Here is a 13,260-nt window from a genome sequence, read left to right on the forward strand (position 1 = left end):
AGGAGAAAACATAATAAATTTATAAAAAAAAAGAATGATTAGAATTAATAGAAGAAAAAGAGAAAGTCATAACTCCCTATAACTATATTAATGAATTAATATTACTTATTAATCAAAAGTGGTATACTCCTATAATAATAATAGTCGAAGAAAAAAATTTGAATTTATAGCCATAATAGACTCAGGAGCAGATATAAACTGTATATAAGAAAGATTAATACCTACCAAATATTATGAAAAAATAACTAAAACTATTGTCAAAGCAGAAAATAATAAAATGACTATAAATTACAAGATTTTCAGAACAAAGGTTTGTAAAGACAAAGTATGTTTTTCAACTATTTTTTTCTAGCCAAAAGAATATTTCAACAGATTATATTAGATAACCTTTTTACTATATCCTTTTATAGTAGATAAAGATGGAATAATATCAAACTAACCTATTTTATTTGAGTTTATACAAAAATTTAAGAAAAGAGAACTTAACTTACTACAACAAGCTACTATCTCTCAATTTAATATAATAAAAAAACTAATTTCTTAAATCAAGAGATTGAATATAAAAGAATATCACAACAACTAAAAATTCAAAAAATTCAAACTTTAATGAAAGAATTAGAAGAGAGGATTAAAGAAGATCTGTGTAGTCTAAATCTAAAAACTTTCCATTATAAAAAATTATATGAAATATTATTACCATAAGAGGATAATTTTCATGAAAAGGATATCTCTATTAAGGTAAAATCTATTCAAATAAATAAAAAATTTTTAGAATAATATAAGAAAGAAATCCAAAAATACTTAGACAAAGGGTTAATTAGACCATTAAAATCTCCTTGAAGCTATACAAGGTTTTATGTAGTGAAGGCTTCATAAATAGAAAGAATTTTCAGGTTAGTAATTAATTACAAGTCTCTAAATAAAGCCTTAAAATGAATAAGATATCCCCTGCCAAATAAGAATGACTTAATTAAAAGATTAAGTAATGTTACTATTTTTTCTAAATTTGATTTAAAATCTAGATATTATCAGATATCCGCAGAAGAGAAGGATAGATATAAGATGGCCTTTTTTGTACCTTTTGGACATTATGAATGGAATGTAATGCCCCAAAGATTAAAAAATACACCTAGTGAGTTTTAAAAAATTATGAATAATATTTTTTACTCATATGTAGATTTTACTATAATTTACTTAGACGATGTACTTGTGTACTCTAAAAGAATTAACCAACACATCCAGTACTTAGAAAAATTCATCAAAATTATAAAAGAGAACGATCTTGTCTTATCTGAAAAGAAAATAAAAATATTTGTAACAAAAGTAAGATTTTAGGATATGAAATTTTTTAAGGGACGATCACTCCGATTAAAAGATCTGTCGAATTTATAGGTAAGTTCCCAAATGAGATTACCGACAAAAAGCAAGTACAAAAATTTTTAGGATGTTTTAATTATGTAGCAGAATTTTTACCAAGAATAAGAACTTTATGCGAACATTTATATAGGAGATTAAGAAAACAACCTCTTTCTTGGACAGGGAACATGTCCAAGATAGTTCAAAAAGTTAAAACTTTAATTAAAAAAATTCCTTGTTTAAGCATACCAGACCCGAAGGCAAGCTTAATAGTTGAGACAAATGTTTCAGAATTAAGGTATGGGGTTAAATAGGTCTCCCAAACTCATCAAAAGAACAAATAATTAAATATCATTCTGGGGTATGAAATTCGGCTTAGAAGAATTATGCAACCATTAAAAAAGAAATATTACCCATTGTCTTTTGTGTTTCAGGATTTCAAAAATTTTTTAATAAGCCTTTTTAATCCTAACTGATTGTAAAGCTACTCCTAGTGTGCTAAAAAATGATGTAAAAAATATAGTTTTCAGACAAATGTTTGCCAGGTAGAAGGCTATATTATCATGTTTTGATTTTACTATTAAACATATTGAAGGTGCGTGAATCAAATGCATTGCCTGATTTCCTAACAAGAGAATTTTTACAAGGTAGAAATGAGCACACAGCAAATAAGTAGTGAAGATCATGATCAACCACTTGACAAATCAATGACGTCATTACCAACTAAACAATTATCCATTAAACCTTTGACGATGTCACAGGTTGTTAAAAACGAAAAATTATCTAGATCAACTAAAAGCTTATATGAAGTATCTACAGTTAATAGATATGCATTATTACAACCATCCGATCTTTTTAAAACCAAACCACTATCCGAAGAGCATCTTTGTCATGAAAAGCCTATGCCTATGAAAATAATGGCCTTAGAAAAAGAATGGTTCAAAATTGATCGAAAAACCCTTTATAAAATAATATTCTCAAATACCTTCCATTATCCATCAGTGAGTATTCAATAAACCTGAACTTTCTATGAGTTCATTCTAGTTGATATAGGATCAATTGAACTAACCCACAATAAAAACCAACCACCAAAGACGTAATATACTCCAAAATCAAAATCATTAAAATAATAATTCTGTCAGAATAGGAAAAATCTCCCTTTTACTGTAAAAGTTTTACCAAAAAATTTGAGTCTCAAAATTATTCTTATTATGATTATATAAATGCCTGGTAGTTTACCCTACACCTATCTTCAAACCCACATTCATGGTTCATATGGTTTAACAAGAATTTTTTTTTACAATTTTTTAAATGGTTCAAGGTATGATTCCAAGAACTCGGACTGATAGAAGCCATTTTTTTAAAGGAGACTAGCCTGACCTACGAATATTTTAAAAATAAAACCTCATTTTTAGACAGCTACAAACTGATTTTCTTCATATCTACTATAGGAATATGCTGGATAATGACATAAGAATATGACTCAACAGGATATGAAGACACTCCTAGTGTGCAATATTTAATTTGAAACGTAAAAGTAAAATGGTAGAATAAATTTGATCTCAATCTAATCAGTAAAAGGGTCATTGATAACTGGATGATCATGTCTCAAAAAAGACCAAATCAACTGAACCATAGTTCAGGATTTGATAAAATATCATACGAAAAAGAGACTCATTTCCTAGCACGCAAAAAACAGATGATGGCTGCCCTTGTAGCGACTAACTTGGAAGAAGAAATTCAAAATTCTTTAAAAGCAATAAAATCAGACCCATCAAAAAAAGATGAAGAAGTTCAGTACAGCCCATGACTGTACATATTAGATACCCAAGACCCATTTGAACGTAAAAAAAAAAAATACCGAATGAAAAAATAATACACATGTTTAACCATAAAAAGAAGAGGTATCAAAGAAATTACAAAATCAAAGAGACATCATATGCAGAAGACAACAACCTCTACAACAAAATACTAGCAGAATATTAACAGAATTATAAGACTAACTACCAAATTTACAAAACTATAGCTGAATTAAAAATAGAAGCTATTAAAATCAGGACAGAGCCCCTGAATTAATCTACATAAAAAATAAGCATATTTGTAAAAATCAAAAATAAAATTGTAAAATAATTATCATAATAAAAGGGATAGTCCCCTATAAATAGGGAGGGAGAGAAGGTATTGAAGCATCTGTTTTTACACATACAATCTCCTATACTCTGTATTATCTAAAGCTTTTGTTGTTATCATTATATTTTTAACAATCATCTTTGTATTTTTCTCAGGCTTCTATATTATAATATAATAAATCCGTATTTCGTTCATATTGTGAGTATTATTAGAGGGATAAAATTTTTTAAAATAGTGGTTTAACATCTTTATTTGAATTCACTTATTTTCCTTCTTTCTAATACTACAATTTCACTCACAACAACTAACTGTCACTACCAACAATACTATCCCTCCGTTGCTGTCGCCTTCATCCACTCTAAATTCTAAATCTTAATTAAATTTTAAATATTAAATTTTAAACTTTAAATCATAAATTTTATGCTCGAAATTTTTTTTTTAACAAGCGAATTCAATACAATAAAGTAGAGCGATAGAATCTCAAACAAAGTCCGAAACACCAAATTCAACGAAATAAAATATGAAAACAATCCCTAGCGTTATCTCCGGCATTGCCATCAACAACAAAAGGGATTTATACTACTCCGTTCTCTGTAACTGGTCAAAGATTTGTGAAATACCTCTTCCACTCCGGCCTCCTTGTTATTAAAGATCCGCCCGTTTCTCTCTAACCAAACATTCCAAATAGCTGCAAAGAAACATATGAGTCACTTATCTCGCTCCTCTTTTCTGTTGACGACCTCTGTCTAACTCTCAAAATGCTCAGTGAATCCAGAATAGACCACAGCCTCCCAAAGTCGAATAGCCATTTACATCACACCTACCAAGTAAACTCACAACCAAGAAACAAGTGGAAGATATGTTCAATTTTTTTTTTTTTACACAATACACATATTTTATCACCATGGCTAATAATTCCTAACCTATGCAATCTTTCTTTGGTATTCACTTTTCCTATCAAAACAAACCAGCCAATAACTCCACCCGTGGCGGAACCAAACATTTCCATAATGTTTTGGTGAAACTATAGCTGGTAGTATCCTCTGGAAGTGTTTCTGACTACATCACCTGCAAAAAAGAGTTAGTTGAAAAAATACATTCTTTGTCACCATATAACTCTATCTTGCATATCATATGCTATCTTTATAAGCCTTAAAGTTTCATGTAATTGATCGACTAATTCCAACTCCCATTGAAATAAATCTCGCCTCCACTGGATTTCCAAATCCATTCTAACCCGTCTCAAAACCTACAATTCCCTATTGATAGATCCTCTTTGGTTTGAAATAGAGAAGAACCTCGAAAAATTCATTTTTAGCGAACTACTCTGTAGCCAAATATCTTCCCAAAACCTGGTCCTCCTTCCATCACCCACCTCCATAGACAATGCAGCATTTATCTTATCTCTCACGTTATGATCTTTAAACTACAACTGGCATATATCCTTCTATAGATCCTCTCTACTAAACAATGTCTGAAATGATAGCATAACATTGGGATTCAAGTTATGACGAGAGCATACCACCTTCTTTTATAGTGGACACTTCCAACATTTATTTTATGTTATTTCACCTTCACATTTTTTTTAATTTCAAATGTTTTGTTTTTTTTTTAGTTTTAGATATTTTTTATGTTAATTTCTTTCTTTTGTTGGTAAATTTTTAAATTAGTTGACTGAATTAATGGTGATTCTTTAAACTTTTTCATATATAAATGACAACATAAAATTATAAATAAATGCCAACATCTTTTTTATTATCTAGTTATTTCATATTTCTCTTGATCACAACTTTTACTTGCCCGTTAAAAATTAAATTAGTCATACACTAATATACCATTAAATATGGATTGGCAATTAACTCTTATATTGATTTTTATTTTAAATATTTTTAATTCCAGATTTATGAAATTGAACGTAATTTGATTTTGAAAAATCAGCCTCCTTCTCGTAAGCAACTATAACTGATAATAATCATAACTTATGATAATTTTTCTCATTAATTTTTTCATATTTACCTTGAATCATTTTATCTTACTCCAGGTGAGTTTGGATTGATTTTTTTTTTTAAAAATCTTATTAATTTTAATCTTTTATATAAACATCTTTTTTATTAGACAAAATAATTTGGTGTTTTAAAAAAGCAACATATTGCATGTTTAAAATGAAAAGAGACACTTAATATGAGACGGATCGAGGGAGTATAACTTTACTTGTCGCATAAACTGAATCATGATGGGTACTGCATGCAGATGCAGTAACATAATTTTCCCTGGATGTGTTATTTTGAAAGGGAGTTTTTTGGTGACCAAGATAATGGTATTTAAAAATGGTCAAAGATTGACTCACAAATTAGAGATTGACATGTAAAATGGTTGAATACAATGAGAATTATCTTAGGAGTATACTTTTGTGAATTATGTTAAAAATGGAAAAAACTAAGTTATAGAAAAAATATATATATAAATACACGAAAGGAAACAAAAAAAATAAAAAATAGCTGTGAAATTAATAAAAATAAAATTTTATATTTAAATCAATTAAATAAATATTTTATTTATTAAAATAAATAATTATAAAAATTATTACAAAAATACGTCTCCCAATCTTATCTCGTTTACATTGTAAACGATATAATTATGAATATATTTCGTTTACACTGTAAACGAGATATATAAAATTTGAAAAAATATACCTATTTCGTTTACAGTATAAACAAGATACATTTATAATTATCTCGTTTACACTAGATATGTGTATTTGTAAATATAAAAATATAATTTTTAAAAATAATAAAAAAATGTTAATAATTTAAATTAGACCAAACTCTTAAAATGAAAATTTTTAAATAATAGAAAAAATAGACAATTTCAAATAATAGAAAAGATAAACCGTTTCAAAATAACAAAGAAGATAGGTGGGTTTGAAAGTTAAAACAGTCTATTTTCCTTCTTATTTAAAAGTTCTATTTTAAGAATTTGGTCTAATTTAAATTATTAATATTTTTAATTATTTTCAAAAATTATATTTTTATATTTATAAATACACATATCTCGTTTACACGATAAACGAGATTATAAATGTATCTTTTTTACATGGTAAACAAGATATGTGTATTTTTTTAAAGTTCATATATCTCGTAACGAAATATATTCATAACTATATCATTTACGGTATAAATAAACGAGATAAGATTGAAAAATGTATTTTTATAATAATTTTTATAATTATTTATTTTAATAATAAAATATTTATTTAATTTATTTAAATAAAAAATCTCATTTTTATTAACTTCACAGTTTTTTATCCCTCTTTTTCCTTCCATATGCATTTATATTTTTTTTTCTATAACTTCGTTTTTTCCATTTTTAATGTAATTCACAAAAGCATATTCTTAAAATGTTTCTCATGATATTCAACCATTCCACGTGTCAACCTCTAATTTATAGGTCAATCTTTCGACATCCTTGGGTACCATTATTTTGTTCACCAGAAAACTCCCCTACTTTGAATCCACATGAATGTTTTCAAGCATATATATATGTATGTGATGATCAGGAGAGAGCAAAGATTATGATGAAATGGGCAGAACTAATTGATGAAAACGTGGAAGAACTTGCGGCACTAGATACTATTGATGCTGGAAAATTGTATCATATGTGCAAGGCTGTGGACATTCCTACAGCATCAAACACTCTACGCTACTATGCTGGTGCTGCTGACAAAATCCATGGGGAGGTGTTAAAGATGTCTGGGAAGTTCCATGCATACACATTGATGGAACCAATTGGTGTTGTTGGACACATCATTCCATGGAATTTCCCAACCACCATGTTCTTCCTTAAAGTTAGCCCTTCCTTGGCTGCAGGCTGCACCATGGTACTCAAGCCTGCAGAGCAGACACCACTCTCTGCTCTGTTTTATGCTCATCTAGCCAAACTGGTACCTACCATTATTATTCTACACATTATTTTAGAGTCCAGGCAGCCAGGCATAATTAGATTTTTGAGGATTTCGACGTTAGACTAATTAGTATCTAAAGGAAAAAAAAAAAAACTAATTAGATCCTCTATGATAGTAAACAGAGAGCAGTTGATAGTATCGTCTCATGCTCATATCGTAGCAACAAGACATATTACGTAAATAACAAAACACATGAGCAACTCTATTTCGTTTTGAATTATCCATAAACAAAAGGACATAACGTGTGCATTGTTTAATATTATGGAGGATCTAATTAGTATTTTTCTTCTTCAAAACTTAAGTAGTATGAGGTCGAATTTCTCATGAATCTAATTGTCATTTTACTCTGTTTTTTTTATTAAAACTACTAGCTAGAGCTAACATCCTTTTTCATATTCATTTGTCTAATTGTTACCAAAATTTCCAATTCTGAAGGCTGGAGTTCCGGATGGAGTGCTTAATGTAGTTCCCGGATTCGGTCCAACTGCTGGTGCTGCAATAAGCTCACACATGGACATTGATAAAGTAATTACTAGTTTAGTTACATGTTACACATTATTTGCAATGTTTTGAGTATGTAACATTTAATGAATAAATAAATATACATATTTTCAGGTTAGCTTCACAGGTTCAACAGAAGTAGGGCGTGAAATAATGCAAGCTGCAGCAAAGAGCAACTTGAAACAAGTGTCACTTGAATTAGGAGGAAAATCACCTCTCATTATCTTTGATGATGCTGATATTGACAAAGCTGCTGACCTTGCTCTCTTGGGCATCCTATTTAACAAGGTCAACAACATACATTTGCTTTCAATTAAAAATTACAAAAATGTTATGCGGATATTAAAAATCAGTTACTATAAATTTGTATATAAATATGTGTAATTTAATTTATTTTTTATATATATTTTATATTTTTAATGTATATTTTATATGATGACTTATTTTATTGGTTGATTTTGATGTACACCTAGCATAGTCATAAGAATTATATCTCTGCCTAATAATTCTTTTATCTGTTTCTTACTGCGTGTCACACACCATCAGGGAGAAGTCTGTGTTGCAAGTTCGCGTGTGTTTGTTCAGGAAGGTATCTACAATGAATTTGAAAAGAAGCTGGTAGAGAAGGCAAAAGCATGGGTTGTTGGGGATCCTTTTGACCCTAAATCTCAGCAAGGACCGCAGGTAATTAATTAGTTGGTTAGTTAGTTAAGACTTACGATCAATATATATATGACACATTGACACACTAACTCATTATGATTCTTAATTCTCTGGTGGCTAATTATTTTCGATATAATTGATGTAGGTTGACAAGAACCAATTTGAAAAAGTCCTTTCCTACATTGAACATGGAAAGAGACAAGGTGCTACCCTGTTGACTGGGGGTAAAACACTGGGCAACAAGGGCTATTACATTCAACCAACAATTTTTTCTGATGTGAAGGTGAGTAATTCTAAGTCATCAAGAGTTTAAATTAGGTAGATAATTAATTATTTTAACAACTGTACCGTTTAATTAGGAGGATATGCTTATAGCACAAGATGAAATATTTGGCCCTGTCATGGCACTCAAGAAGTTCAGGTAAGTGAGATAGATAATTCTATCGTTATCATTAAGGAAAAAGTGCAATAAGTAGTTAACTAGAAAGTATATATTTGATGATCTGAAAAAACAGGACGATTGAGGAAGCAATTAAGAGTGCAAACAACACAAGATATGGGTTAGCAGCGGGGATAGTGACAAAGAACATAGACACAGCAAACACAATGTCACGGTCCATTCGTGCAGGGACTATTTGGATCAATTGCTACTTTGCGTTTGGGGATGATGTTCCTTTTGGAGGGTATAAGATGAGTGGATTTGGAAAAGATTCCGGATTGGATGCACTTCACAAATACCTACAAGTTAAATCTGTTGTCACACCTATTTACGATTCTCCTTGGCTTTGAATATGACATAAACTATATATAAATTCTCCTCCTGCATTTATATATGTTTATGTATATCAAAAATAATTAGGCAGGAGGATCACGTTAGTAGGTAATCAATAATTCAATATGTTATTTCCTGCTTTCCGAGTTTTCGTATCGCACAGCAATTCTCTTCGTATAAAATATAGTTTCATAAAGTGCCTTTAATCAGAATATCAATGATTTTCTAAATTGATAAAGCGATGCAGAACCTCACGCGGGAAACATGTCGGATTACTAAAATCTCATCATATACAATAATAACATTAAAAGCCACCACTCACATAAACATCACAAAAACAACTTTTTCTAAAGACGCCTACGTGGCAAAACCTAAGCCATATATTCTAAAACCACACTTTTCACTACAAAATACTTAAAACCGTAGCTTTTTACAAGAAAAAACGTTACCTAATGAAAAAAAATAAATTAAAAGATTTAAGAGAAGAAATTATTAAACTATAAAAATTAATAGATCAAAAACTAATGATTTTAACTAATGTTAATTGTAATGACACCGAATTCCTAAAATCAATACAAAATGATTTTTCTCAAAATCTTTATTTTACTATAAGTTTTATTGAAGGACTTCAAAAATATGAAAAAACTTATATTTCACACGGAATTTCTAAAAAATGCTACCATGGAAATGATTCCTCATGTCTTTATCATACTTTTAACCCACAATTAAATTCTATAGTAGATATGCTTGAAGAAATTTTAGTATCTATAAAATTTCAAAGAAATAAGGAAAAAGAGAACCTAATATAACGAAATCAAACAGATATTAAATAAATATTTTCAGAAAGAAAATCCCAAAGAAGAAAATTTTCAAAATATAATCAACATAGCAGATTTAAAAGTAAAACCGCTATTGAAATTATGAATATTAAAGAAAAATTAGAAGAAGTTACAATGCTTTTTAAACAATTAAAAATGACTCAGGAAAATAATATTATGGAACAGGGATTTCAAATAGAAGAAGAATTAGTAAATTCTGAAAATATAGAAAATGAAGAACACATCCTAGATTATTCAAGTGACGAAGAACCAGCAATTCCAATACAAGTAAAAAAACGAAGCTGGAACATCTAAGGATAGTCAATCTCAATTTAAATGGGAAACTGGTTTTGATAATTATGCTTTTAAAAAGGGGTTTATAAATAAAGATTCAAAATATACAAAAATACCATCAAAATACATTCCTAAAACCCAGGAAATGGAAGGAGAAAGAATACCAGATTTAGACTGTAAAAAGAATGAAAAAGAAATTTTCGAAAATTGGTTGAATTCCTTCTTATTAGAAGCCTTTACTAATCCAAAACTTAGTGAATTATCTGGAAGAGATATTTGGAATTACATAGGGTTTCATACTAAAGGAACTATAAGAGATTATATGACATCAATAGAAAACCAAATAATAGAAGAATTAGCAACAAAAACAACAGCTTATGACAAGATATTACATATAATGATGATTCTATATAAAGAATTTTTTGGAAAAAATATTATAGATCATAGACAAGAAGTCTATAATAAGGAATATTAAGAAGCAAAAAATCATTTAGCTAATATTCAGATATATGATTTATGTAATGTGGAGTCTTATATATGTGAATATAGAATACATTATTATAAATTAAAAGAAGAAGATAAAAATCATTATCTTAGTATGTATATAACAAAATTTCTATATCCTGCTAATGAATTTATAATGGGAAGATTTATAAGAGAAATAAATAGGGGAACAATTGAAAATAATTTTGGTGGAGCAACCTCTGCAATAAGAGAGGAAATAAAAGAACGTTGTATGTAAGAAGCGACTTAAAAAAGATTTGCAAATATAATTAGAATTTACTGTCAAGATAATGAAGAGATACCCCAAAAATATGGTCTTAATAAAAATTTTCAAAGAAAAAGAAAATATCAATTTAGAAAAAGAAAATACTATCCAAACTGGAGAAAAAAGAGGTATTTTAGAAAAACAAATAACAATAAAAACAAAAGACAAAAAAGTGACTATTGCCCAAATAAAAAAGAAAATTGTAAGTGTTGGTATTGCCAAGAAGGACACTATGCAAATGAATGTCCAAAAAAGAAAGATAAAAAGAATCTTACCAAACAAATAGAAATTGCTAAGTCTTGTTTCATGGAACCATTAGAAGAATCTGATGATAACCTAGACTATATTTTTGAATATGTCTCAGAAACAGACTCAGAGACTGAGTAATAATGCCACATTTATTACTATAAAAATAACAGAAAAATTTATAAATTCTTTCATAGATACTGGAGCAACACAATGTTTTGCTAGTACAAATATAAAACTTGATTGGAAAAAATTAAAGAAACCATTAAGAGTTAGAATAGCTGACAAATCAATACATAAAATTGACCAAAAAGCAGAGATGGCTGAAATTTTTATTCAAAATTATAGGTTCATTGTTCCATCTATATATATGTTAGATTCTGGAATAGATTTTATCATAGGAAATAACTTTTTAAAGCTATATCATCCATTCATTCAAGAATTAACATATATAGTTTTAAAAGCTCCACACAATTCTTCAATAAATCAAAAATTAAAACATATAAAAATACCAACTACTACTATAGATAAGATCTTAAAATTTAAAATATTTTCTATATTAGAGACATGTTATTTAAATTTATACCTTCAGATAAATATTCCAAAAAATAATCTTGAAATAAAGATAGAAGAACTATTGGATGAAATTTGTGCTGAAAATCCTTTAGATATTAAAAACACAAATAACGAATTAGTAAGCATTAAATTAAAAGATACTACAAAAGAAATAAATGTTCCAAATAAAATTCCTTATTCCGCAAGAGATAGAGAAGAGTTCTCATTAGAATGTAGAGATCTTTTGGAAAAAGGAATTATAAGATTAAGTAAAAGTCCTCATGCGGCTCCAGCTTTTTATGTCGAAAATAATAATGAAGTTAAAAGGGGAAAACGAAAAATGGTTATTAACTATAAGAAGATGAATGAAGCAACTATTGGTGATGCTTATAAACTTCCAAGAAAAGATTCTATTTTAGAAAAAATCAAAGGAGTAACTTGGTTTTCATCTCTTGATGCAAAATCAGGATATTGGCAACTTCGTTTAGACGAAGAAACAAAGAAATTAACTGCTTTTACTTGTCCAACAAAAGAATCAACAAGTGTGTTGCTCTATGAATGGAATGTATTACCATTCGGATTAAAACAAGCCCCAGGTATTTATCAAAGATTTATGGAAAAAAATCTAAAATAGTTAAATGAATTTGTTTTAGTGTACATTGATGATATACTAATTTTTACAAAACAGGATAAAGAAGATCATCTTCAAAAATTATTAATAGTTTTAGAAAGATGTAAAGAAAAAGGATTAGTTCTTAGTAAAAAGAAAGCAAGAATAGCAAAACAAGAAATAGAGTTTCTTGGATTAATTTTATCCACTCAAGGAAAGCTAAAACTCCAACCAAATGTTCTAGAAAAGGTAAATTTATTTTCTAATAAAATAGAAGATAGAAAACAATTACAAAGATTTTTAGGGTGTATAAATTATATTTCTGATCAAGGATTTTTAAAGAATATAACAGAATACACTAAAAGCTTATTTCCAAAAATAAGTACTAAAAAAGAATGGAAATGGGATGAAAAAGATAGTATGCAAATTCAAAGAGTTAAAGAATTATGTGAAAAACTTCCAGAACTTTATATTCCAGAAGAAAACGACTACTTAATAGTAGAAACAGATGCTTCAGACATAACCTGGTCAGGATGTCTAAAAGCTAAGAAAGCTATAAAAAGTTTGGAATAAGAAAAAGAATCA

General features: G+C 28.4%; 1 protein-coding gene across 3 annotated transcripts in view; it reads left to right on the top strand.

Moving 5' to 3' along the window:
* LOC107630300 (aldehyde dehydrogenase family 2 member C4) overlaps positions 1 to 9,526 on the top strand; it is a 14,585-nt gene extending 5,059 nt beyond the window's left edge. For 2 of the 3 annotated variants that reach the window (XM_016333399.2, XM_021118746.1), the window contains exons 3-9: positions 7,043 to 7,426; positions 7,883 to 7,972; positions 8,063 to 8,236; positions 8,495 to 8,632; positions 8,757 to 8,894; positions 8,971 to 9,032; positions 9,127 to 9,526. In XM_016333399.2, coding sequence (XP_016188885.1) covers positions 7,043 to 7,426; positions 7,883 to 7,972; positions 8,063 to 8,236; positions 8,495 to 8,632; positions 8,757 to 8,894; positions 8,971 to 9,032; positions 9,127 to 9,400 — 1,260 coding nt within the window. In that variant the 3' untranslated portion in view covers positions 9,401 to 9,526. The remainder of the gene's footprint in view (positions 1 to 7,042; positions 7,427 to 7,882; positions 7,973 to 8,062; positions 8,237 to 8,494; positions 8,633 to 8,756; positions 8,895 to 8,970; positions 9,033 to 9,126) is intronic. The other variant, XM_021118747.1, reaches the window with a different exon arrangement.

The sequence above is a fragment of the Arachis ipaensis genome, chromosome B03, assembly GCF_000816755.2.
Source record: "Arachis ipaensis cultivar K30076 chromosome B03, Araip1.1, whole genome shotgun sequence".
NCBI lineage: Eukaryota > Viridiplantae > Streptophyta > Magnoliopsida > Fabales > Fabaceae > Arachis > Arachis ipaensis.